This window comes from Macaca mulatta, chromosome 1 (genome assembly GCF_049350105.2).
Source record: "Macaca mulatta isolate MMU2019108-1 chromosome 1, T2T-MMU8v2.0, whole genome shotgun sequence".
Lineage (NCBI taxonomy): Eukaryota > Metazoa > Chordata > Mammalia > Primates > Cercopithecidae > Macaca > Macaca mulatta.
In genome coordinates this window covers 212,782,633-212,806,908 of record NC_133406.1, presented here as the reverse complement: position 1 = coordinate 212,806,908, position 24,276 = coordinate 212,782,633, and the positions used below count along the sequence as shown (strand labels likewise).

Sequence of the window (24,276 nt, the reverse complement as noted above, 5' to 3'; positions counted from 1 at the left end):
TTCCATTGCAAAAATAATGCTGGGGGGGGGGGAATGAGACACAGAATAAGGTCAAATTATGTGAACCGTAACTTTTATGTAAATGTAAAAGGAATACACGCACAGAATAACACTATACATTTTACAAGCATACCTACAACATCAAGGATATATATTGCCTGCACTAGAACTATTGTGGAGGATGAGAATGGAAAATGGTGATAAAAGAAAATAACATGTTGGCCAGGCGCGGTGGCTCATGCCTGGAATCCAGCACTTTGGGAGGCCAAGGCAGGCGGATCACCTGAGGTCAGGGGTTTGAGACCAGCCTGACCAACATGGAGAAATTCCATCTCTACTAAAAATACAAAATTAGCTGGGCGTGGTGGTATATGCTTATAATCCCAGTTACTTGAGAGGCTAAGGCAGGAAAATCACTTGAACCCGGGTGGTGGAGGTTGCAGTGAGCCAAGGTTGCTCCACTGTACTCCAGCCTGGGCAATAAGAGCGAAAATCCATCTCAAAAAAAAAAAAGAAAGAAAAGAAAAAAAAGAAGGAAAATAACATGCATTCAGACAAAAATGTATGAGAAGCATCTTGCACAGTAGAGGTAAAATAAGGATCTCTGCATCTTGATTATTGCTGTGTGACCTTGGATGTAAGTCATTTCACCTGCTTGATGCTCGTCTTTCTTGTCCGGAAGATGGAAGATAGGGACCTTCACATTCTGTATCATGAAAGATGTCCGCAGGGGAAGGCAGTGTGGCAGAATGAGCTTTGGAGCTGGATGCACCCAGCTAGGCCAGCCATTCATTGTGTAACCTTGGGAATCACTTTACTCTCTAAGCCTCTGTATTTTGGGGGTGGGGATTTGGTTTTCATGTTTTAAAATTTATTTTAAGTATATGGAATGCTTCTTGAATTTCTGTGTCATCCTTGTTCAGGGGCCATACCTGTGTCTCTGTATTGTTCCAGTTTTAGTTATGAGCTGATGAAGCAAGCACTGTTGTTATATTTTTAATTTTTTTTTCAGGAGGATACTGAGTCTAATGAAGCTACAGGGCCGTGAAACCCTGCACACTTGCTACCCAAGCCTCCTTTTTTTTTTTTTTTTTTTTTTTTTTTTGAGACGCAGTCTTGCTCTGTTGCCCAAGCCGGAGTGCAATGGCACGATCTCAGCTGACTACAATCTCCGCCTCCCAGGTTCAAGTGATTCTCCTTCCTCAGCCTCCTCAGCCTCCTCAGCCTCCTGAGTAGATGGGATTACAGGTGCCTGACACCACCCCTGGCTAATTTTTTTATTTTTAGTAAAGACAGGGTTTTGTCATGTTGGCCAGGCTGGCCTCGAACTCCCGACTTCAGGTGATCCACCCACCTCTGCCACCCAAAGTGCTGGGATTAAAAGTGTCAGCCACTGCGCCAGGCCTCAAGCCTCCATTTTTAAGTGAGGTAGTCAAGCAGGCCTCACCAAGAAAGGGACGTTTGAGCAAAGCCTTGAAGGAAGCACGGGAGTGAGCCGTGTGGCTATATCAAGGATGCTGTAGGTATACTCCCATCAAGACCTATCTCAGGCAGAGGGAAGAGGCAGTTCTACCCATAGGTATTTGGGAGGAGTAAATGATGTAAAGTTCCCCTTGTAGTAAGTGGTCAGCAAATGTTCAGTGGCCACCTCTGTCCCTCCCCTTACAGAGCTGTCAGGATCCAGGTGACATCTAAGAGCACCTTCTAGCTCCAGTGACAATGACCACTCTGGCTTCCGAGGGTCTCTGGAACACTGTGTTCATGGATGCCATCCATCCTCAGGAGTACCCTCCCTAGCTGAGCACAGCGGCCTGAGCCCAGGGAAGAGTTATTGTTGCTGGGGCTTCAACATGCATGGAGAGCACAGAGGCCTCAAAGAGGAAGCCAGAAACAGCAAGGTGGAGGCCCTCACGTTCCACTGGAGGCCTCTTGGCTCATTCCCCTATGACAGTCCTGTCCCAGCGCTTAGGAGACTGTGCCTAGAGAGAGGGGCTTGGGCGAGGGTACAGCCACATGGTGGAGAGGGAGGAGAGAAGGAAAGGGACCCGTGCTTACTAAGGCAGATCCAGCTTTGAATATTATTATGCCACTTAGTAGCTCTTTTACCTTTATAAATCTCTGAACCCTTCTGAGTCTCGATTTCCCTAACTGTAAAATGGTCATGAAATGTTCTATTCTGTGGGGTGGTTGTGAGGACTCAATGACATAAGATAGGTGAAAGTGGCAAGCTAATAGCTGGGTCCCTCTTCCTTCTCTACCAAGGACCTGAGAGGCAGCCACTACATCTTATTCAGTCAGCTTGGGTCCTTATTTACTTTATTCATTTCTTTTTTTTCCTTCTTTTGTAATGGGCTTTCTGGCAAAAACTGAAAAGCCTGCTAGACAAATTCTAAAAGAGCTGTAACACTTGTTTTATTCATTTCTGTGGGGATATAACCACCCATGTTTCAGGGAGAGTATGAGGTTTTAGTGAGATAACAGATCAAAATTGTGCTTAGCATAGTTACTGGACCAAAATAGGCACTCCCATAGGTGTTTGCTGGGTACCTAAAGGGATGGAGGGAGGGAGGGATGGAGGAAGGGATGGAGGGAGGGAGGGAGGGATGGATGGATGGATAGATCGATCGATAGAAGGATGGTGGGATGGAGGGATGGATAGGTGGATAGACGGATGGGTATGTGGGAGGATGGCTTGCCGGCAGGATATCAAAGGGAACAGGATTTTTTATACAGAAATACCAAGTCTACACAAAAACCAGGTGCTTTACAAGAAGGTCTTATTATATCTCTTTGTGGCCTTAGGTCTTGAGCACAGATATAACACAGATGAGTAAAAACAGGATAAACATATCCAGGTCTAGTCAACTGTGACCTTCACTTACCACTCTTGGGTCTATGACTCATCTCAATGAGGCCAGATCTTACATAAGCCAGCATTCTCCAGCTGAGATCACTGGTGGTTCCCTGAGGTGAAAGCTGAGATCAGGGCAAATGCAAGGTGAGGCTTTCCTGATACACAGGATGCCTTGGAAATTCTAATCAGTGATGTTTCATCAAAAGAGTTACAACTGGCCGGGCGCGGTGGCTCAAGCCTGTAATCCCAGCACTTTGGGAGGCCGAGGAGGGTGGATCACGAGGTCAGGAGATCGAGACTATCCTGGCTAACATGGTGAAACCCCGTCTCTACTAAAAATACAAAAAAAACTAGCCGGGCGTGGTGGCGGGCGCCTGTAGTCTCAGCTACTTGGGAGGCTGAGGCGGGAGAATGGCGTGAACCCGGGAGGCGGAGCTTGCAGTGAGCCGAGATCACGCCACTGCACTCCAGCCTGGGAGACACAGCGAGACTCCGTCTCAAAAAAAAAAAAAAAAAAAAGTTACAACTCAACTTTTCCCATAATCCCTGTCACCGTTGCAAGAGCGGAGAGATGCAGGTGAACAGCCAGCCCTGCATCCGCCACAGCTCCACCCTGTGTAACTTTGGCAATCAGTTAGCCCCTCTGAGCCCCATGATGTCCTTAGTAAGACGAAGGGGTTGAACCCTCCCAGCTCCAAAATGTACTGATTCTCTGAAAACTCCCTACATCTTCCTTTAGAATATGGACCTAGAGGCCGGGCGCGGTGGCTCAAGCCTGGAATCCCAGCACTTTGGGAGGCCGAGACGGGCGGATCACAAGGTCAGGAGATCGAGACCATCCTGGCTAACACGGCGAAACCCCGTCTCTACTAAAAACACAAAAAATTAGACGGGCGAGGTGGCGGCGCCTGTGGTCCCAGCTACTGGGGAGGCTGAGGCAGGAGAATGGCGTGAACCCGGGAGGCGGAGCTTGCAGTGAGCTGAGATCTGGCCACTGCACTCCAGCCTGGGCGACAGAGCGAGACTCCGTCTCAAAAAAAAAAAAAAAAAAGAATATGGACCTAGAACTTTGGAAGAACATGTATTACATTTCTTTTCCATCTGTCTCTATAGGGTCTCCTCAAAACCTTTCAAAATATTTGCATGTATATGTCAATATGTTTGTTTATGCTAAACCCTGGGGAAGCTGTACAATTTGGAGACAGACAGATCTCAATTCCAGGCTATATGTGAGAAACTGGAGACAGATTATTAAGATCCGGTTCCTGCCCCCCAGAATAGGAAAGACAGGCATCGAAATGACTTAACGTCACAGTAATGACTTAATGGTCACAGTAACGCTGCCTGGATTCAGAAGGCTACCTATTGGAGTATTCTGGGATATGTCAAAAAGAAGAGGGGAGCTGCAATGGCTCAGGCCAGTTGTCCTGACCCTTGGGGAGGCAAGGCTACACGTTTGAGGCCAACCTGGTCAACGCTGACCAAAAAAAAAAAAAAAAATTTGGCCAGGCAGTGAAACCCCGTCTCTACTAAAAATACAAAAAAATTAGCCAGGCGTGGTGGCAGGCGCCTGTAAGCCCAGCGGCAGGCGCCTGTAAGCCCAGCTACTCAGGAGGCTGAGGCAGAAGAATGGTGTGAACTCAGGAGGCAGAGCTTGCAGTGAGCTGAGATCGCGCCACTGCACTCCAGCCTGGGCAACAGAGCGAGACTCCATCTCAAAAAAAATAATAAGACAAAACAAAATTTAAAAAAAGAGAAGGGCTGGATACAGTGACCCACTCCTGTAGTCCCAGCTCCTGGGGAGGCTCATGTAAGAGGATCCCTTAAAGCCAGAAGTTTGACCCTGTAGTGTGCAATAGGCGTGCCAGTAAATAGCCATTGCATGCCAGCCTGGGCAATACAGCAAGACCCCACCTCCAGAAAAAAAAGTTTAGAAAACAAGAGAAGAGATAGAGGATACAGGAGGAGCAATGCTGGCTGTATTCGGGTGGTGAGGAGATCAACAAGGCTGGAGCATGTGCTACAACCTAATATACTCCTCCCATCCCCCTGATCCCCATGAGAGCATGGTCTATGTGTTGGGGCGACATCCTGGAAGAAGTAAGGAGGTAATCACAAGTCACTGTCTCAGAACTGTCAGTTACTCTTGTTTTTTTTTCCAATTAGAGACAGAGTCTCGCTACGTTGCCCAGGCTGGTCTCAAACTCCTAAGCTCAAGTGATCCTCCTGCCTCGGCCTTTCAAAGTGCTGGGATTACAGGCATGGTCCAGAGTTATTCTTTATTGAGACCCTGTGCACTTTATACCCATCACAGTAGAGTTTCCTGAAGTGTGCTACACAAGTCACTGAGACATGTCAAGTGACTTTAGATAGAACACAGAAAAACTTTTTTTTTTTTTTGAGACAGGGTCTTGTTCTATCACCCAGGTCAGTGTGGCATGATGATCACAACTCACGGCAACCTCAACCTCCTGGCTCAAGCAATCCTCGCACTTCAGCCTCCCAAGTAGCTGGAACTACAGACACACACCACCATGCCTGGCTAATTTTTTTTAATTTTTTTTTTTTTTTTTTTTTTTTTTTTTTAGGCAGAGTCTCGCTTTGTCACCCAGGCTGGAGTGCAGTGGTGCAATCTCGGCTCACTGCAACCTCCGACTCCCAGGTTCATGCAATTCTCCTGCCTCAGCCTCCCAAGTAGCTGGGATTACAGGCACCCACCATCACGACCAGCTAATTTTGTATTTTTAGTAGAGACACGGTTTCGCTATGTTGACCAGACTGGTCTTGAACGCATGACCTCAGGTAATCTGCCCTCCTTGGCCTCCCAAAGTGCTGGGATTACAGGTGTGAGCCACCACAACCACAAATTTTTTGTAGAGGCATTTTGCCATGTTTCTCAGGCTGGTCTCGAACTCCTGGGCTCAAGCAATCCACCCTCCTCAGCCTCCCAAAATGTTGGGATTACGGGTGTGAGTCACCGCACCCGGGTGAGAAACATTTTTATAGTTACGGTTTTATGTTTATGTCTACCTTCTATTTGTGGCAGGTAGTGTTAGTTTTCATTTACAATTATGTTATAATGTTTTCTTTCAAATAAATGTAAGTTTTTAAAAGTGACTTAATTTAAAGAAAAAGTATTTATTAAGTAAACAGACAGTTGGTACATGGATATTGCAAAAATTTCAAGGCGGGTACACGAATGACTGAAATTCAGGAGACACGGGGAGTTAACACAGAAGCACTTCCCTCATTCAGAGCTCTTTTGACTATGAGAAATAGACACCCAATCAAATCAGCTTCGGCAAAATGAGAGAATGTATCCTGACAAGGGACGCTCACAGGGCCCACAGGAAAGAGTGCTGGGCCCCTGGAGGACTGAGGGAAGCCAGCAGGTCCCTGGAGGCGGTGCCCGGCTGCTCTCCGGGCGCCTGTGATTCCTCTGGTCCCTGCCTTGCTATGCGTATCTTCTCTCTGAGCAGAGCCATTTTCTCTACCACATTCATGCAGGTGCCCATCCCCCCCGATACACACAGACACGGACACAGTCACAGCTCCAGGGTTTATATGTGTTCAGGGAAGGGACCTGCAAAGCCTGAACAGCCTCCCTGAATCTAGATGCCCACCTCTCATCCTTTCAGCTCCCATCAGAGGATCAAGGGGCCCAAATTCGCAGAAAAGGGGAGGGTCTAAGATGAGCAGTCACCCTGACCAGGAGGGGTCTGCCCCAACATTGGCCACGTACAACAATCCCATGAGGTAGCTTTAACCTCATAGGTAACGACCCTAAGAGGTAGGAAATTCAGTGCCTGGTCCCTCAGCAGGAAATGACACAGCCAAGACTTGACCCAGGCCTGTGTGATGCTGCACTAGTCGCCCGGTCATACCACCAGCCAAGTCTAGCCCACAGCTACCATCCCAGACTCCAGCAGGTTCCTGGTCCATCGGGAGGCATTTCTCAAAATCAGCAATCGGATGATTGCCCGGTACACAGGCAATGAGTGTCCCAGCTCCACAGGGACACTGACTGTAAGGAAGGAAGACTTCTCTACAGGAGCACAGAGCTCTAGAAACCAGAGAAGTTTCCTCTGAGCCCCTTGGGTCTGAGGCTGCCAGGTTCACACTGCGGATACTTGTCTCAGGGCAGGAGAGGAGGCTCATTTGCATAAACTTGCCAAAAGACATCTAGAGATCCTCAAGAGAAGCTGACACCTGGCTGACACCTGCTGACAGTAACTGCTCCTCCCACCTCCTGGAAGCTATGTTAGGAGGAGCCTCCCAGAGGGCAAGGGAGGGGAGAACTGACAGAGCCTTCTACCCAGGGGCCTCATGCACTTCCCAGCCCATGTGCCTGTTCATATGGAAGCCCCTGGACATCGAGGTGTCCTGGCCTGCACAGCTCCAATTTTGGCTTTTTTTTTTTTTTTTTTTTTTTTTGAGACAGAGTCTCACTCTGTCACTCAGGCTGGAGAGCGGTGGCACAATCTCGGCTCACTGCAACCTCTGCCTCCTCCTAGTAGCTACAGGCTATGGGACTACAGGCATGCACCACCACGCCGGGCTAATTTTTTTGTATTCTTAGTGGAGATGGGGTTTCACCATGTTGGCCAGGCTGGTCTTGAACTCCGGACCTCAGGTGATCTGCTTGCCTTGGCGTCCCAAAGTGCTGGGATTACCAGCATGAGCCACTGCGCCCAGCCCCAATTTTGCTTTCAAGGGGCCTTTGCCCATCCTCAGTGGGTGGCTGCCCCACAGAAGGTACTTAATTAGAGTCTGTTGTTGAGACAGAAAGATGGAGGAGGTGGGCATCTCTCTCCGGCTCCCCCAGAGCTGACCAGGCTAGAGGCAAGGCCTTTGCAGACAGACGCATCTGTCTTGGGAAGCAAGCTCTTGTCCTAGCTTTTGGTCTGTTCATGTGTTACCTTCTTTAGTCACCATTAGGGACAGGTTGCCGGAGGAGTCAGAGAAGGTTCCATCAAGCCACTTCCCCTGAGAAAGGTCACAAAGACCTTTTGCCTGAGGGTGGAGAGAGGATGGCACCGTCCTAGCTCAAAAGTCGGCCCCAAGGTAGTGCCACACTGTGAGAGCAGTGTCCCTTTCCCAACCTTTTCTGCCTGTATCACTTGAGAGTATTTGTCCAAAGCTTGTATTTATTTATTTATTTATTTATTTATTTTATTTTATTTTTTTGAGACAGAATCTCCCTCTGTTGCCAGGCTAGAGTGCAATGGTGAAATCTAGGCTCACTGCAACCTCTGCCTCCCAGGTTCAAGTGATTCTCCTGCCTCAGCCTCCTGAGCCACCAAGCCCAGCTAATTTTTGTATTTTTTAGTAGAGACGGGGTTTTACAATGCTGGCCAGGATAGTCTCGATCTCTCGACCTCATGATCTGCCCACCTCGGCCTCCCAAAGTGCTGGGATTACAGGTGTGAGCCACTGCGCCTGGCCCCCCAAAGCTTTAGACCAACACCCCATCGGGGAGAACTAGGTGGTTTAAAGTCTTCCCCCAAGGTCTGCACCTGGCCCTGACATTCCTTCCAGCCCTATAAGATTAAGGGACTCAGGATGAGGTCACCAGTCACAGTTGCTGTAGCATGCACCCACAGGCAGATGAAGGGACTCATTTGAGTTCTGGATTTTCCAACAGTCTGGCTCTGCCATCATCCCTGCCCAGGTGAGGTAGCCTCCAAATCTAATGGCCCACCAGTGCCCACGGAGGTGGTGCCCAGACCACAGCAGATATCCCTTCTTCCCCCAGCTCAGTCCATGATGTCCACGGAGGAGAAGACTTCAGGCCTGGCACCAACAAGCAGGGACTAATTTTTGAGGGAATTGACAGGGATCTGGTTGAATGGCACAACCACTTCAGTGACCGTATCCGTGGTGGCCCGGGAGCATTTCCGGCTACTGCGCATGCTGTAGAACTTTTCAGTGAGGTGCTTGCGGAACTTCTTGGTGAGGAAACAGTAGATAACAGGGTCTAAGACACAGTTGGTGCTAAGGAGGCAGAGGGTGACCTGATGTGCATCGTTAATAGCCTGGTGGAATTTGCTGTTCTGGAAGCCCAGCTCAGCAAGGGTCCAGGGCAGCTGCACCATGTGGTGTGGCACAAAGCAGATGATGAACACCGCCAAGACCGTGCACACCATCCACAGCGCCCGGCGCTTGACTTCAGCGTTGCGCTGCTGCTGCACCGGCTGCATGAGCAAGGTACGGATGATGACCAGGTTGCAGAAGAGGATGATGAGGAAGACCAGGAAGAAACTGAACACAATGAAGATGTGGATGATGAGGACTGGCACGCTGCCCTTCTCGTAATGCTCAAAGCAGCGGGTGATGTTTCCTGAGCCAGCACTGTTGGGCACTGTGTTGGTGGAGTCCAGGATGAAGAAGTAGGATGCAGCACCCACAATGGCCACCCAGATGACCAGAGACAAAGAGATGCCACGCTTGCGGGTATTGGCCTGAGCAGTCTTGATGGGGCGAGTTACTGCCTGGAAGCGGTTATAAGTGATGACACCTAGGAAGGCCACAGAGCAGTAGGTGTTGATGAAGAAGAGGCAGCCAGCCAGGTTGCACAGGAATTTGGGGAATATCCAGTTGCCCCCGTTTTGGTAGTACACAATCCACAGTGGCAGGGTGATCAAGAAGAGCATGTCCGCCATGGTGAGGTTCACCATGAAGATCTTTATCTCATTGAATTTCTTGGAAGGGTACAGGCGGGCAAAGACCCACAGCACGTAGCCATTAGCAATGACCCCAAGCACAAAGATGATGCTGTAAACAATCGGGAAGAGGGTGTATCGGAACTCAGAGTCCACGTGGGAGGAGTCATGTGGCTCCATTGCTGTGGGCTAGAATGATCAGCTGGTCCTGGTGGTTCCTGGAAGATCACACAAAAATTCTGGTTAATAAAGGGACAAGAAGGGACTGTTCTATTTCATCAATTCCAAGACTCCTTGCCATGGTTAGAGTGATGATGTCCCCTCTGAAGTTCATGTTGAATCTTTTTTTTTTTTTAGATGAAGCTTCGCTTTTGTTGCCCAGGCTGGAGTGCAGTGGTGTGATCTCGGTTCACTGCAACTTCTGCCTCCCGGGGTCAAGCGATCCTCCTGCCTCAGCCTCCCAAGTAGCTGGGATTACAGGTATGTACCACCGTGCCCAGCTAGTTTTGCATTTTTAGTAGAGATGGGGTTTCTCCATGTTGGTCAGGCTGGTCTTGAACTCCCAACCTCAAGTGATCCGCCCGCCTCGGCCTCCCAAAGTGCTGGGATTACAGGTGTGAGCCACCGCGCCCGGCCTCAGGTTGAATCTTAATCCCCAGTGCAGAGGTGTGGCCTATGGAAGGTGATTAACTCAGGGTGGAATGGGATTAGCACATTTAGAAAAGGACTCCAGGTTGCCCAGGGAGGTCAAGGTTGAAGTGAGCCAGTGATTGTGCCACTGCACTCCTGCCTGGGTGACAAAGTGAGACCCTGTCTCACACACACAAAAATAATAATTCTGTAAAAAGGGGCTCAAGTTTGAAGAAAGCGCTTAATCTTGCCCTTTTTGTCTTTCCATCCCTTTTGCCATGTGAGATAACAGCTTTCAAGGTGCCATCTTGGAAGCAGATAACCAGGCATCAGACACTAAACCTGCTGGTGCCTTGATCGTGAACATCCTCTAGAACTGTGAGAAATACACTTATTTTCCTTTTTTCTCCTCTTTTCTTTGTTTTTTGCTTTTTATAGACAAGGTCTTGCTCTGTCACTTAGGCTAGAGTGCAGCGGTGCAATCACAGCTCACTGCAGCCTCAACCTCCTGAGCTCAAGCAATCTTCCCACCTCAGCCTCCTGAGTAGCTGGGACTACAGGTATGTGTGTGACACCACACCTAGCTAATTTTTGTATTTTTTGTAGGGAAGGGGTTTTGCTATGTTGCCCATGCTGGTCTGGAACTCCTGGCCTCAAACACTTCTCCCGCCTCAGCCTCCCAAGGCGCTGGGATTACAGGTGTGAGCCACCACGCCTGCCCAGAGATAAATTTCTTGTGCTTTATAAATTAGTGTCAACACTAATGGACTGAGACACTCCTATTTTACACATTTTTAAAATTCTAAAATTGATGGCATCTTTCAATTAATTGACAGTGTTTTTTATTTTTGTTTTTGTTTTTCTTTCTTTCTTTCTTTCTTTGGAGACAGAGTTTCACTTTGTCACTCAGGCTGGAGTACAGTAGCATGATCTTGGCTCACTACCACCTCCGCCTCCCAAGTTTAAGCAATTCTCTTGCCTCAGCCTCCTGAGTAGCTGCGACAACAGGCATACAACACCACACCCAGCTGATTTTTGTGTTTTAGTACAGACAGGGGTTTCACCATGTTGGTCAGGCTGGTCTCGAACTCCTGATCTCAGGCGATCTGCCCACCTCGGCCTCCCGAAGTACTTGGATTATGGGCATGAGCCACCGTGCCCAGCCAGTTATATTTTAAAATGGAATAAAAGAAGAGAAACAGAACTGCCATTGATTGTATTGACTATCAGGTGTACTACAATGAGTACATTGTAAAAACACACCATTATTTTTTGTAGAAAAAAAACACTGCATGGTCAGACGTGGTGCCTCTCACCTGTAATCCCAGCACTTTGGAGGCCGAGGCTGGCAGATTGCTTGAGCTCAGGAGTTCGAGACCAGCCTGACTAACATGGTAAAACCCTGTCTCTACTAAAAATACAAAAATTAGCTGGGTGTGATGGTGCGAGCCTGTAGTCCCAGCTACTCAGGAGGCTGAGGCAGGAGAATCGCCTGAACCCAGGAGCGGGAGGTTGCAGTGAGCTGAGATTCTGCCACTGCATTCCAGCCTGGGCGACTGAGTGAGACTCTGTCTCAAAAAAATTAAAATAAAAAAGTAAAAAATAAAATGAAATATAACTTTGTCTTCTCTGGCTTATTTTGACTTAAAACTTTAGATAATCTGTTTCTAGTGATAAATATACATAAATTTATATTATAAAAATTTTATTTTTCTGATAAAATTTGAATATTTTTCTATCAATGAGATTTTAAATAAAAATTTTCATGGTAAAACGCCCTATATTTTAAAATAATTTAGGTCGGGTGTGGTGTCTCACACCTATAATCCCAGCACTTTGGGAGGCCCAGGCGGGCGGATGACGAGGTCAGGAGATGGAGACCATCCTGGCTAACACGGTGAAACCCCCTCTCTACTAAAAATACAAAAAATTAGCCGGGCATGGTGGCATGAGCCTTGTAGTCTCAGCTACTTGGGAGGCTGAGGCAGGAGAATCATTTGAACCACGGAGGTGGAGGTTTCAGTGAGCAGAGATTGTGCCACTGCACTCCAGCTTGGATGACAGAGTTAGACTCAGTCTCAAAAAAAAAAAAAAAAAAAAAAAAATTATGTGCTCATCAAAAGTCTGGAAAATATAGAAATATAATATTGGGGTCACCCAGAGAATAAAATAGTAGCCATCATTTAAAAGGATGTGTTAGATCTGACTGTTGATTTGGAAAAGTGTCCTTGGATAACAGTGTTAATTAAAAACAAAACAAAACTGGCTGGCTGTGGTGGCTCGCACCTGTAATCCCAGCACTTTGGGAGGCCGAGGCAGGTGGATCTCCTGAGGTCAGGAGTTTGAGACCAGCCTGGCCAACATTTAGAAACCCTGTCTCTACTAAAAATACAAAAATTAGTTGGGCATGGTGGTGCGCACCTGTAATCCCAGCTACTTGGGAGGCTGAGGCAGAAGAATTGCTTGAACCCAGGAGGTGGAGGTTGCAGTGAGCTGAGATCGTGCCACTGCACTCCAGTCTGGGCAACAAGAGCAAGACTCTGTCTCAAAAAAATAAATAAGTAATAAATAAAAATAAAAACAAAACAAAAAAGTTGCAGAAAATGTTTGGTATGACCCAGTTATACATGTGTATTTGAACAGAAGATCTAGAAGGATACACCTCAAACAGTTGACAGTGGTAAGTAGCCTCTGGGAGGGTGAGGTAGCTTAGTGGGAAGTTTATTTGCTTTATACTTTTATGTGTTTGTTTGAATTTTTAAAGGGCACTTATTGTCTTAATAATTTAAAATTCTGAAAATACAATGTAAGGACATGCACATTGGCTCATGCCTGTAATCCAAGCATTTGGGAGGCTGAGGTGAGAGGATCGAGTGAGCCCAGGAGTTCAAGACCAGTCTGGGCAACACGGCGAGACCCCCATCTCTAAAAAAATAAAACACAAAACAATTAGCCAGACATGGTGGTGCACACCTGTAGTCTCAACTACTCAGGGGACTGAGGCAGAAGGATCACTTGACCCTCAGAGTTTGAGACCAGCCTAGACAACATAGCAAGACACCATGTCAAACAAAACAAAACAGTTGTTCCCTTCCCTCTTGTTCTTTCCACTATTACTGTCATTGCAAGCTGATAGGAACTAACTGCCCTGTTGTTTACGCTGCAGTGGGCATGACTCAGGGAAGCAGCAGGCAGGGAGGAGGATGGGAAGCAAGAACTCAGCTGGGACTAAGCAAGGTCCAGCTCATCATATCTAATAGTGTAGTAAAAAGAGCACAATAGGCCAGGTGCGGTGGCTCACGCCTGTAATCCCAACACTTTGGGGAGCAGACGGATGCTTGAGCCCAGGAGTTTGAGACCAGGCTGGGCAACATAGTGAAACTCTGTCTCTACAGAAAAAAAAAAAAAAATACAGGCCGGGCGCGGTGGCTCACACCTGTAATCCCAGCATTTTGGGAGGCCGAGGCAGGCAGATCATAAGGTCAGGAGTTCAAGACCAGCCTGGCCAATATGGTGAAACCCCATCTCTACTAAAAACACAAAAATCAGCTGGGCGTGGTGGTGGGTCCCTGTAGTCCCAGCCACTCAGGAGGCTGAGGCAGGAGAATCGCTTGAATCTAGGAGGCAGAGGTTGCAGGGAGCCGAGATCACGCCACTGCACTCCAGACTGGGTGACAGAGTGAGACTTCATCTCAAAAAAAAAAAAAAAAATTAGCCAGGCATGGTGCTGCTTGCCTGTAGTCGTAGCTACTTGGGAGGCTGAAGTGGAAGGATCGCTTGAGCCCAGGAGGCAGAGGTTGCAGTGAGCAGAGATTGTGCCACTGACGTTCCAGCCTGGATGATGGGGTGAGACCTTGTCTCAGAAAAAAAAAAAAGGGAGTGAGACACAAGGAGGACAATACTTGGAGCACCTTCTTTGGAGCCAGGTACTCTGCTAGGTGCTTCCACATGTACTGCCTCATTTGAGTCTCACACAAGCACTTTGCCATAGAAAGTAAAATCCCATGTTACAGACTAGGAAACTGACTACAGGGTGGTTATATGACTTGTGCAAGGTCACACAGCTATTACGGAATGGTGCCAGGATCTCAGACCCAGCTCTGTTCTTTCTTACATCTGTCCAACAAATATTTCTGAGCATGTAAGGCACACGGCTAAGCACAGGAGCTATAGGGCGAACACCCAGCAAGGGGGCTCTGCCCTCAGAGAACTTACATCTCTTGGGGTAGACAGACAAAAGCAATTTAAACAAACACCGTTGTTATACAAATAAAAAGGAGTGCTGATTGGGCCGGCCGCGGTGGCTCACGCCTGTAATCCTAGCACTTTGGGAGGCCGAGGTGGGTGGATTGCCTGAGCTCAGGAGTTGGAGACCAGCCTGGGCAACACGGTGAAACCCTGTGTCTACTAAAATACAAAAAATTAGCCGGGCGTGGTGGCAGGAACCTGTAATCCCAGTTACTCGGGAGGCTGAGACAGGAGAATCGCTTGAACTTGGGAGGCAGAGGTTGCAGTGAGCCTATATTGTGCCATTGCACTCCAGCTTGGGCGACAGAGCAAGACTCTTTCTCAAAAATAAAATAAAATAAAATAAAGGGTGGGGGACAGTGCGGATATGGAGAACAAAAAGAGAACTACTTAGAAAGGACGTGACGTTTCAGTTGAGGGCTGAAGGAGGAACAAGGGCAGAACATTCCAGGCAGAGAACTCTGCATGGGTCCAAAACTGAGGCAAGAGCTTGGTGGTTTCCAGGAACGGAAATAAGCTTACCAGATGGCCCTTGCCCTGACCTCCAGCTGCCACTCCACCCTCACCTCATGCCACCTTAGCATCAGGCTCTGGCCAGAACGGACTTCCCAGGCAGACCTTCGAACCTGTCCAGACATTTCCTGCCTGGGAGCCTCCACAATACCCATCCTGCCACGTTGAATGCTCTTCCCTACCCACTCCCTACTCCGCACTTTCCTTTTTTTTTTTTTTTTTTTTTGAGGTGGAGTCTTACTCTGTCATCCAGGCTGGAGCACAGCGGCACGACCTTGGCTCACTGCAACCTCCGCCTCCCAGGTTCAAGCGATTCTCCTGCCTCAGCCTCCTGAGTAGCTGGGATTACAGGCGTGTGCCATCACACCCGGCCAGTTTTTGTATTTTTAGTAGAGACGGTGTTTCACCATGTTGGTCAGGCTGATCTCGAACTCCTGACCTTGTGATCTGCCTGCCTCGGTCTCCCAAAGTACTGGGATTACAGGCGTGAGCCACCTCGCCCGGCTCCACTCCCCACTTTCACCTGGCCAACTGCAACTCATGCTTCAGACCTCAGCTGAATTTCACTGCTTTAGGGAGGTCTTCACTGAACTTGGGACCAAGTCAGCATCTTCCACCCCCCACCCCTGCAAACTCCCTGTACTTCATAAATCTTAGCACAGTTGTAATCATATTGATATTTGTGTGATTATTGAACATTTCCTCACTTGACTGTGAACACCAAGAGAGCTCGGACCTTGTCTATCTATTCAATACTGTGTATTTCCAGCACTAAGATGAAGGAATGGGTGATTGCCTTGTTAATTCACCCACCCCTTCAGGAACCACACCAATGGAAACACTTGAAGAAGCCTAAAGATACTTACAGGTATGTTTAAAGAAGCAATTGACTCTAACTGGAATTTTGTTCATTGAGAACATTTTTGTGCTTTGCTCCATTGAGTGTGGTGATAGTTTATCTGCCTTAAATATAAACAATATAAACATAGATTTTATTATTTCCAATAAATCGTTGTTATTCTTTTTTTATTTTATTTTATTTTTTTGAGACAGGGTCTCACTCTGTCATCCAGGCTGGAGAGCAGTGGCACCATCTTGGCTCACTGCAACGTCAGCCTCTCAGGCTCAAGCGATCCTCCTGCCTCAGCCTCCTGAGTAGCTGGGACTACAGGCGTGAGCCACCACGCTCAGCTATGTTGCAGCTCTTTTAGAATTTGTCTGGCAGGTTTTCTGGTTTTTACTGGAAAACACCATCCCCCCCACCAAAAACCTTGCTAGGTTCCACTCTGCTGGGACCTTTCTATCCCAAAGGTAGTACTGCCATCTGATTCCAAAGCCCCAGGACAATATTTCTCAGAGGGTGGCCTATGGAACTGGGGGGGTTGGGAGTTTGCGAGGTCAAAACTATTTTCATAATAATACCAAAACATTATTTTCCTTTCCCACTGTATTGACATTTGCACCAATGGTGCAAAAGCAAGGCTGAACAAAAGCACTGGCTCCTTAGCAGAAATCAAGGCAGCAACACCAAACTGTGCCAGGAGTCATTGTATCCTTCGCAGCTCAGACTGAGCGTGGGGGGAAAACGGTCAACTTCCCTTTAAAATGTCTTCGATAAAGCAAGGAAATTATTAATTTTATTAAATCTTGAATACACATCTTTTTAATATTCTGAGTGTAAAACAGGAAATATACATGAAACCCTTCTGCTGCAAACCAAAGTACAATGTCTTTAGGAAAAGCACCGCTGAGATTGTTAGAGCTGTGAGCTAAACTTTTTTTCTGGGTCACGATTAGAAAAAAATGACTGACCAGCAGGGCACAGTGGCTCATGCCTGTAATCCCAGCACTTTGGGAGGCCAAGGCAGGTGGATCACCTGAGGTCAGGAGTTCGAGACCAGCCTGGCCAACATAGTGAAACCCCATCTCTACTAAAAATACAAAATAAAAATTAGCTGGGCATGGTGGTGTGCGCCTGTAATCCCAGCTACTCCGGAGGCTGAGGTAGGAGAATTGCTTAAACCCAGGAGGCAGAGGTTGCAGTGAACCGAGATCGCGCCACTGCACTCCAGCCTGGGCAACAGAGCAAAGCTCCCGTCATCTCAAAAAAAAAAAAAAAAAAAAGCCGGGTGCAGTGACACTTGTAATCCCAGCACTTTGGGAGGTTGAGAGGGGCAGATCATGAGGTAAGGAGTTCGAGACCAGCCTGGCCAACATGGTGAAATCCCATCTCTACTAAGAATACAAAAAAAAAAATCAGCTGGGCGTGGTGGTGCATGCCTCTAATCCCAGCTACTCCGGAGGCTGAGGCAGGAGAATTGCTTAAACCCAGGAGGCAGAGGCTGCAGTGAGCCGAGATCGCGCCACTGCACTCCAGCCTGTGTGAGCAAGACTCCGTCTCGGGGAAGAAGAGAAAAAAAAAAAAGACTGACTGACAAACTATGGTTTTTCAGACTTGGGTATCTGGCAGACATTTCCTTAAATATGAGTGAAGGGAACCTGTTGGCTTCGAGGGAAACAAATGATGAGATTTGTTGCCGATGATAAAATTTGAGCTTTCAGCCACTCACGGTGGCTCACGGTTGTAATCTCAACACTCTGGGAGGCCAAGGCAGGCAGATTGCTGGACCCCAGGAGTTTGAGACCAGCCTGGTCAACATGGCAAAATCCCCTCTCTACAAAAGAAAAAATTTAAATTAGCCAGGCGTGGTGGTGCACTCCTGTAGTCCCAGCTACTCAGGAGGCTGAGGTGGAAGGATCAATTGAGCCTGGAAGGTCAAGGCTGCAGAGAGCCGTGATTTCACCACTGCACTCCAACCTGGGCAACACAGCAAGACCCTGTCTCAAAAAGTAAAACAATGAAAAAGTCCATTGATATGATTTACATTCTACATTACAGTGAACCTTTAAGAAACTACTATATGCGGGGCTTTGATATCATATCAAAGAAGAGTATCGGCCAGGCGTGGTGGCTCATGCCTGTAATCCCAGCACTTTGAGAGGCCAAGACGGGTGGATCACCTGAGGTCAGGAGTTCGAGACCAGCCTGGACAACATGGTAAAACCCCACCTCTACTAAAAATACAAAAAATTAGCCGGGCCCTGTGGTGGTGGGCACCTATAATCCCAGCTATTCGGGAGGCTAAGGCAGGAGAATTGCTTGAACCCAGTAGGCGGAGGTTGCAGTGAGCCGAGATCATGCCATTGCATTCCAGCAGCCTGGGCAACGAGAGCAAAACTCAAAAAAAAAAAAGAAAAAAAGAAGAAGAAGAAGAAGAGTATCACCAATTATCTGAAAAAGCCACTAAAAGATCCCTCCCTTTATAAGTACATATCTGTGTGAAGGCAAATTGTCTTCAACCCAAACAACATATCACAGCAGCCTAAGTGCAAAAGCAGATATGAGAATCCAACTGTCTTCTATTTAGCCCAACATTAAAGAGATGTGTAAAAAATGTAAATCAATCCACTTCTCTCCCTAAATTGTTTATGTTTTAGAAAATCTAGTTATTTTTACAAAAATGTGCTATTTATGTTAACATGGAAGGAGTTTATTATTGGGTGTTTTTGTTTAAAAATGAAAATTTTTAGAATATCTAAGTTTTCATTTTTAATACAACAAATATTGCTGGAGATAGCTTATGTAAACAAAAGCTCTTTGGCACCCTCAACAACCTTTAAGGAAATAAAGGGCCCCTGAGACCAGAAGATTTGAATACTGCTGCTCCACAGTCTCAGCACCCCTGCCCTTCCTTTGAGCCCAAGATGCCCAGTTCATCCAGGACCGGCCTTGTTTCTCTCTCAGGCTATACTGGCTATACCTTCTTGCCTTGGGGGTCCTGTTTCCAGGGCATGGAGGCATATTGCCCTGTGTGGTGGCTGGGGGCAGCACAGCAGCTGGGCAGGGCGTGGTGCTTACTCTGGGTCTTTGGGGAAGTCAGGTCCATAGCTTCCTGCCACCCCTACCCCCTTGCCCAACACGAAATGCCTTCCTCTTCTTGGGTTTGGGCTTTCCAGAAGCTCTCCAGCCAGAGGACTCAACCCAGGACATTCTAAGCCCTGCACCCTGCCTGCCTACGCCTGTTGAGAAAGCCTTTCCGCGAGAGCCAGGACTAGAGCGAAACACGTGAGGCACTCACTGGGTGCCAAATTTAAGGAGACACCAAACCTCGGCAATTAAGACAAATAATATTTTATTTTGTTTATTTATCTTTGAGACAGGGCTTGGCTCTGTCACCCAGACTGAAGTGCAGTGGTGCAATCTCGGCTTACCGCAACCTCCACCTCCCAGGCTCAAGCCAACCTCCTACCTCAGCCTCCCAAGTAGCTGGGATTACAGGCACACGCTACCGCACCGGCTAATTTTTGTATTTTTTGGTAGAGATGAGGCATGCCTACCACGGCCAGCTAATTTTTGTAATTTTAGTTGGCCAGGCTGGTCTCGAACTCCTGACCTCAAGTGATCTGCCCGCCTCGGCCTCCTACAGTGCTGGGATTACAGGTGTGAGCCACTGTGCCTGGCCGCCAATGAATAATATTTTAATGAATTATTTTTTTTAATCAAAAGGAGTATTACTGATTCTTCCTCTTGCCTCAAGCTCTAATATAACTCTGCCTGGCATTATTATGATACTGTCTTCATCTAACATTTTGGTACTTTGTTTATCATAATTTTTTTTGCATTAATTTTGATTTGTTTTGTTTTGTTTTGTTTTTTTTGAGATGGAGTCTCGCTCTGTCGCCCAGGCTAGAGTGCAGTGGCATGATCTCGACTCACTGCAAGCTCCGCCTCTTGGGTTCACGCCATTCTCCTGCCTCAGCCTCCCGAGTGGCTCGGACTACAGGTGCCTGCCACAATGCTCGGCTAACTTTTTTGTATTTTTAGTAGAGACGGGGTTTCACCATGTTAGCCAAGATGGTCTTGATCTCCTGACCTTGTGATCCACCCAGCTCAGCCTCCGAAAGTGCTGAGATTACAGGCGTGAGCCACCGTGCCCAGCAATTTTGATTTTTTAAAAACACCTTCTCACCATGTGAACAGAACACACACACAGACTAGCCCAATTCACTCATTCAGTTGCTCATTCATGTATTCATCGGACAAGCACTCACAGCTCCAGGAGCTGAGCAGTGCACTAAGGCCTCAGAGAACAGACCCAGCCCTTGAGCGGCTCACAAGCCATTTTGCAAGAGAGAGATTCAGAAGTAGATAAGCAGGCAGTGCTATGATGATGGACGTATCAGGTGTAACGGGGTTTCAGAGAAGCTGCCCCTAGCCTAGACTTGAGGGTGAGGAGAGACCTCCTGCCTATGCTGAAGGAGTTAACTTGATATTGCAAGGAGAGAGGAATAGCAGGCACAGGGGACTGCAGGGCAGAGGCCTAGAAGAATAGGCAAAGGCCCTTGTTCTAAAGGAACGTGAGACATTTGGTTTGGCCAAAACTTTAAAGAGTTGAGAAGAGACAAGGCTTAAAAAATAAGCATCAGGGCCAGGCGCGGTGGCTTACGCCTATAATCTCGCCCTTTGGGAGGCCAAAGCAGGCGGATCATCAGGTCAGGAGTTCAAGACCAGCCTGACCAACATGGTGAAACCCTGTCTCTACTAAAAATACAAGAAGTAGTCGGGCGTGGTGGCATGTGTCTGTAATTCCAGCTACTCGGGAGGCTGAGGCAGGAGAATCACTTGAACCCAGTAGGTGGAGGTTGCAGTGAGCCAAGATCGTGCCACTGCACTCCAGCCTGGGCAACAGAGTGAGACTCCATCTCAAAAAAAAAAAAAAAAAGCATCAGTCAACTCAAGATGGGTCCTGGAGGTCAGTCTAAGGAGTCTGGACTTTATTCTGCAGACAATGGGAGCTGTTAAAGGATCTTGAGCTTGGAAGGGACAAGATTGGATTTGGGGAAGACGGCTTTGATCACTGTGCACAGAATGAACTGGAGGTGATCAGACCAGAGTCGGGGAGACAGCAAAGAGACATGGGCAATCATCTGGAGGGCCTCAAGAGGATTGCACCAGGGCAGAGCTGATGGAGGGAAACGATGGTTGTGAGAGTTATCTGGGAAATCAGATGGACAGAACTTGGTAATGGATGGGATATTGGTTGAAAGTAAGGGAGGAATCAAAGAGAACTGCCAGGTTTCTGGGCCAGATGATTGAGGATGTGGTGGCGTCTGTCTTCACGGAGAAGACACTGATGAGGAGGAACAGCATGAGGGCAGGGAGGATGAATTCATATGAGGACATATCCCATTTGAGGTGCCTGTGAAACCCCCACGAGGACCAGGGTTAAACCCTAAAGAGCCCAACTTCAAGGAAGAAGTCAGAGGAGGACAAACCCATGAAGGAGGCAGAGACAGGACAGTCAGAGTCAGGTAGGGTTCCGTGCTGGAGGCCTAAGGGAAGAAAGTTGCAAGAGCTTGGGAAGACCTGGGCAACAGTGTGAAAAGTCACAGGGAGATGAATGCCAATGCAGACAGAAAAGCAAACACTGGATGTGGCAACATGGAAATCAATCTCATGTGAGCAGATCATGTGATCAGAGGGAGAACAGTTGCCCAGGCATGGGTTGAGGAGTGAGTGATAGGAGAGAAAGGGGAATGTCAAATCCTCATTCAAGAAGTTCGATCGAGCCAGGCACAGTGGCTCACACCTGTAATCCCAGCACTTTGGGAGGCCGAGGTGGGAGGATCCCTTGAGGTCAGGAGTTCCAGACCAGCCTGGCCAATATGGTGAAATCCCATCTCTACTAAAAATACAAAAATTAGTGGGGCGCCTATAATCCCAGCTACTGGGGAGGCTGAGGCAGGAGAATCGCTGGAACCGGGGAGGTAGAGGTTGCAGTGAGCCAAGATAGCACCACTGCACTCCAGCCTGGACAACAAGAACGAAACTAAAGAAAGAAAGAAAGAAAGAAATTCGATTGAGCAACAAAATGCTGTGTGCAGACCTTGTTTGGATCCTGATTCAAATAAACCAACTGCAAAAAATATTTTCTAGACAATTGGGCCGGCTGTGGTGGCTCATGCCTGAGGTCCTGGCACTTTGGGGAGGCCAAGGCAAGATAATTGCTTGAGTTCAGGAGTTTGGGATCAGCCTGGGCAATATAGCAAGACCCCATCACTACTAAAAATTTTTAAAAATTAGCTGGGTGTGGTGCACACCTCTAGTCCCAGTTACTCAGGAAGCTGAGGCAGGAGGATTGCTTGAGCCCAGGAGTTCAAGGCTGCAGTGAGCTGCGATTATGCCACTCCACTCCAGCCTGGGCAACAGAGCCTCAAGACCCTGTCACACACACAAAAAAAGAATTAAAAAAAAAAAACATTTGGGAAAACTCAAACACAGATACTATTTTTAAAAATAATGTTTATTTATCTGGGTAGGATAATGATACGGTGGTTATATTGTCAAATTCTTTAGCTATTAGATGTGCACTGCAACCCGGGCAACAGAGCAAGTCTTCATCTAAAAAAATAAAAATAAAAATTCCAGGAAGACCAGGTGTTGTGGCTCATGCCTGTAATACCAGCACTTTGGGGAAACTGAGGAAGGAGGATGGGTCAGGAATTCAAGACCAGCCTGGGCAACATAGCAAGACCTCATCTCTACACTCGCCCCCACCTCACCCCCCTCCCACCAACACACGAGAATAAAATATTCCAGGAAAATTGTGCCTGCATGCTAATCACTATTTCAAAGTTGGCTTCCCAGGAACCCAACCGTCAAGATTGTATACTCGGGTCTATCTGACTCCAGAGCCTCCCCAGTCCACACAGGCCCCACAGGAGGCCCAGCAAGAGTAGGCCTCCTCCTTCCAAGTATAGGACCAGAATCAGTGAGGGGAGTCCTGGTGGAGCCCCTGCTTGACTCAAAGCCACTGCCCTCGGTGCCGCCAGTACCTGTCATCCTGGCTTTTCCTATTTCTGCTGCCTTCTGTTCAGTCCCAGGCTCCTGGCCCCCATGTGACTCCCACTCCCTTGGCCCCAACCCAAACTTAGTGCCTATTGCTGTATCTTTGCATGAGTAGAACCCTTGAAATCACCCAAAATGTAACCAGCTGATTCTCCTCTGGGCCTGAGAGCTTGTACTTTCATTACTTTATTCATGCTGTTTCCTCTGCCAAGAAATCCTTCCTTCCTTATCATTGCCTGGATGTTTACTAGAACATTCTTTAAGATCGCTCAGACCTCATTTCCTCCAAGTAGCTCTTTCTAAGCCTCCTGGCCTCCTGCACACCCGGCTCCGCCCCTGGTCTGGTTAAGTGCCCATTCTTTGGACTTCCGTAGCTCATGGCTCTTTATTCCACTGACATTGCCTCTGTGTGTCCTCTCTGCCATCCAGAGGCAGGGACAATGTCCATTCATTCACCTCACAGTTACTGACATCCTTCTGGGTGTTGGACCCTATGCTGGGGAGACTGCAGAAACAAAACAAAGTTCCTGCTCTCAAAGAACTTACATTCTAGGTGGGGAAACAGTCAAAAATAAGTGGAGCAACAAATAAGATAATTTCAAATTGTGATGAATTTAATAAAGGAAATAAAAACAGTAACATGAAAATAGGGTAGATGGCTTTTTTTTTTTAATTTTTATTTTTTAATAAATAGAGACAAGGTCTCACTATATTGCCCAGGCTGGTCTTGAACTCCTGAGCTCAAGCAATCCTGCTGCCTCAGCCTCCCAAAGTGCTAGGATTACAGACATGAGCCACTGCACCCAGCTGGTGGCTGTTTTAAGTAGAATGACCAGGGAAGGCTTCTTGGAGGAGGTGACATATAAACAAAACCAGAGACAGTTTTACCATGAAGTCAATGAAGCTTAAGCTTTAAGGCCCTCTCCTAGGCCCTGTATCTAAGTGTATATTAGTAATTTGGTATCTCCAAAGGGGGGCCCTTCTAATTGTATAAGCTTTAGTAACCTATAAAATCTGTGTCTCCCCCTGGCTGAACTCTAAAAAAGAAAAAAGGAACAAGTAAGGGGAAGATCTGGATTATTCCAGCCAGAGAGTATCATGTGCAAAGGGCCTGTAATGGGAATAATTTCAATTTTTTTTAAATTTTTTTTAAATTTTTTTTAATTTTTTAATTTTTTTTTTTTTTTTGAGACGGAGTCTGGCTCTGTCGCCCAGGCTGGAGTGCGGTGGCCGGATCTCAGCTCACTGCAAGCTCCGCCTCCCGGGTTTACGCCATTCTCCTGCCTCAGCCTCCCGAGTAGCTGGGACTACAGGCGCCGCCACCTCGCCCGGCTAGTTTTTTGTATTTTTTAGTAGAGACGGGGTTTCACCGTGTTAGCCAGGATGGCCTCGATCTCCTGACCTCGTGATCCGCCCGCCTCGGCCTCCCAAAGTGCTGGGATTACAGGCTTGAGCCACCG

The 24,276-nt window shown here is 47.6% G+C and overlaps 1 protein-coding gene, 1 long non-coding RNA gene and 3 other non-coding genes across 7 annotated transcripts in view; 2 read left to right on the top strand and 3 right to left on the bottom strand.

Annotated features, from left to right (window-relative positions):
• Window positions 1-878: 878 nt before the first annotated feature.
• Window positions 879-981, bottom strand: LOC114674957 (U6 spliceosomal RNA). The gene has a single exon (XR_003726048.1). It is a non-coding gene; the product is annotated as a U6 spliceosomal RNA (small nuclear RNA).
• Window positions 982-2,308: 1,327 nt separating this feature from the next.
• On the top strand, window positions 2,309-7,309 carry LOC144334954 (uncharacterized). The gene is made up of 2 exons (XR_013405287.1): window positions 2,309-3,125; window positions 5,847-7,309. It is a non-coding gene; the product is annotated as an uncharacterized LOC144334954 (long non-coding RNA).
• Window positions 2,348-2,409, bottom strand: LOC114675001 (U7 small nuclear RNA). The gene has a single exon (XR_003726089.1). It is a non-coding gene; the product is annotated as a U7 small nuclear RNA (small nuclear RNA).
• Window positions 7,310-8,000: 691 nt separating the features above from the next.
• Window positions 8,001-24,276, bottom strand: part of PTAFR (platelet activating factor receptor) — a 50,302-nt gene continuing 34,026 nt past the window's right edge. For 2 of the 3 annotated variants that reach the window (XM_077966880.1, XM_015132896.3), the window contains exon 2: window positions 8,001-9,734. In XM_077966880.1, coding sequence (XP_077823006.1) covers window positions 8,668-9,696 — 1,029 coding nt within the window. In that variant the 5' untranslated portion in view covers window positions 9,697-9,734 and the 3' untranslated portion in view covers window positions 8,001-8,667. Of the gene's footprint in view, window positions 9,735-15,773; window positions 15,869-24,276 lie in introns of those variants that run through there. The other variant, XM_077966875.1, reaches the window with a different exon arrangement.
• LOC114675005 (U7 small nuclear RNA) lies at window positions 16,099-16,160 on the top strand. Its single transcript, XR_003726094.1, has one exon. It is a non-coding gene; the product is annotated as a U7 small nuclear RNA (small nuclear RNA).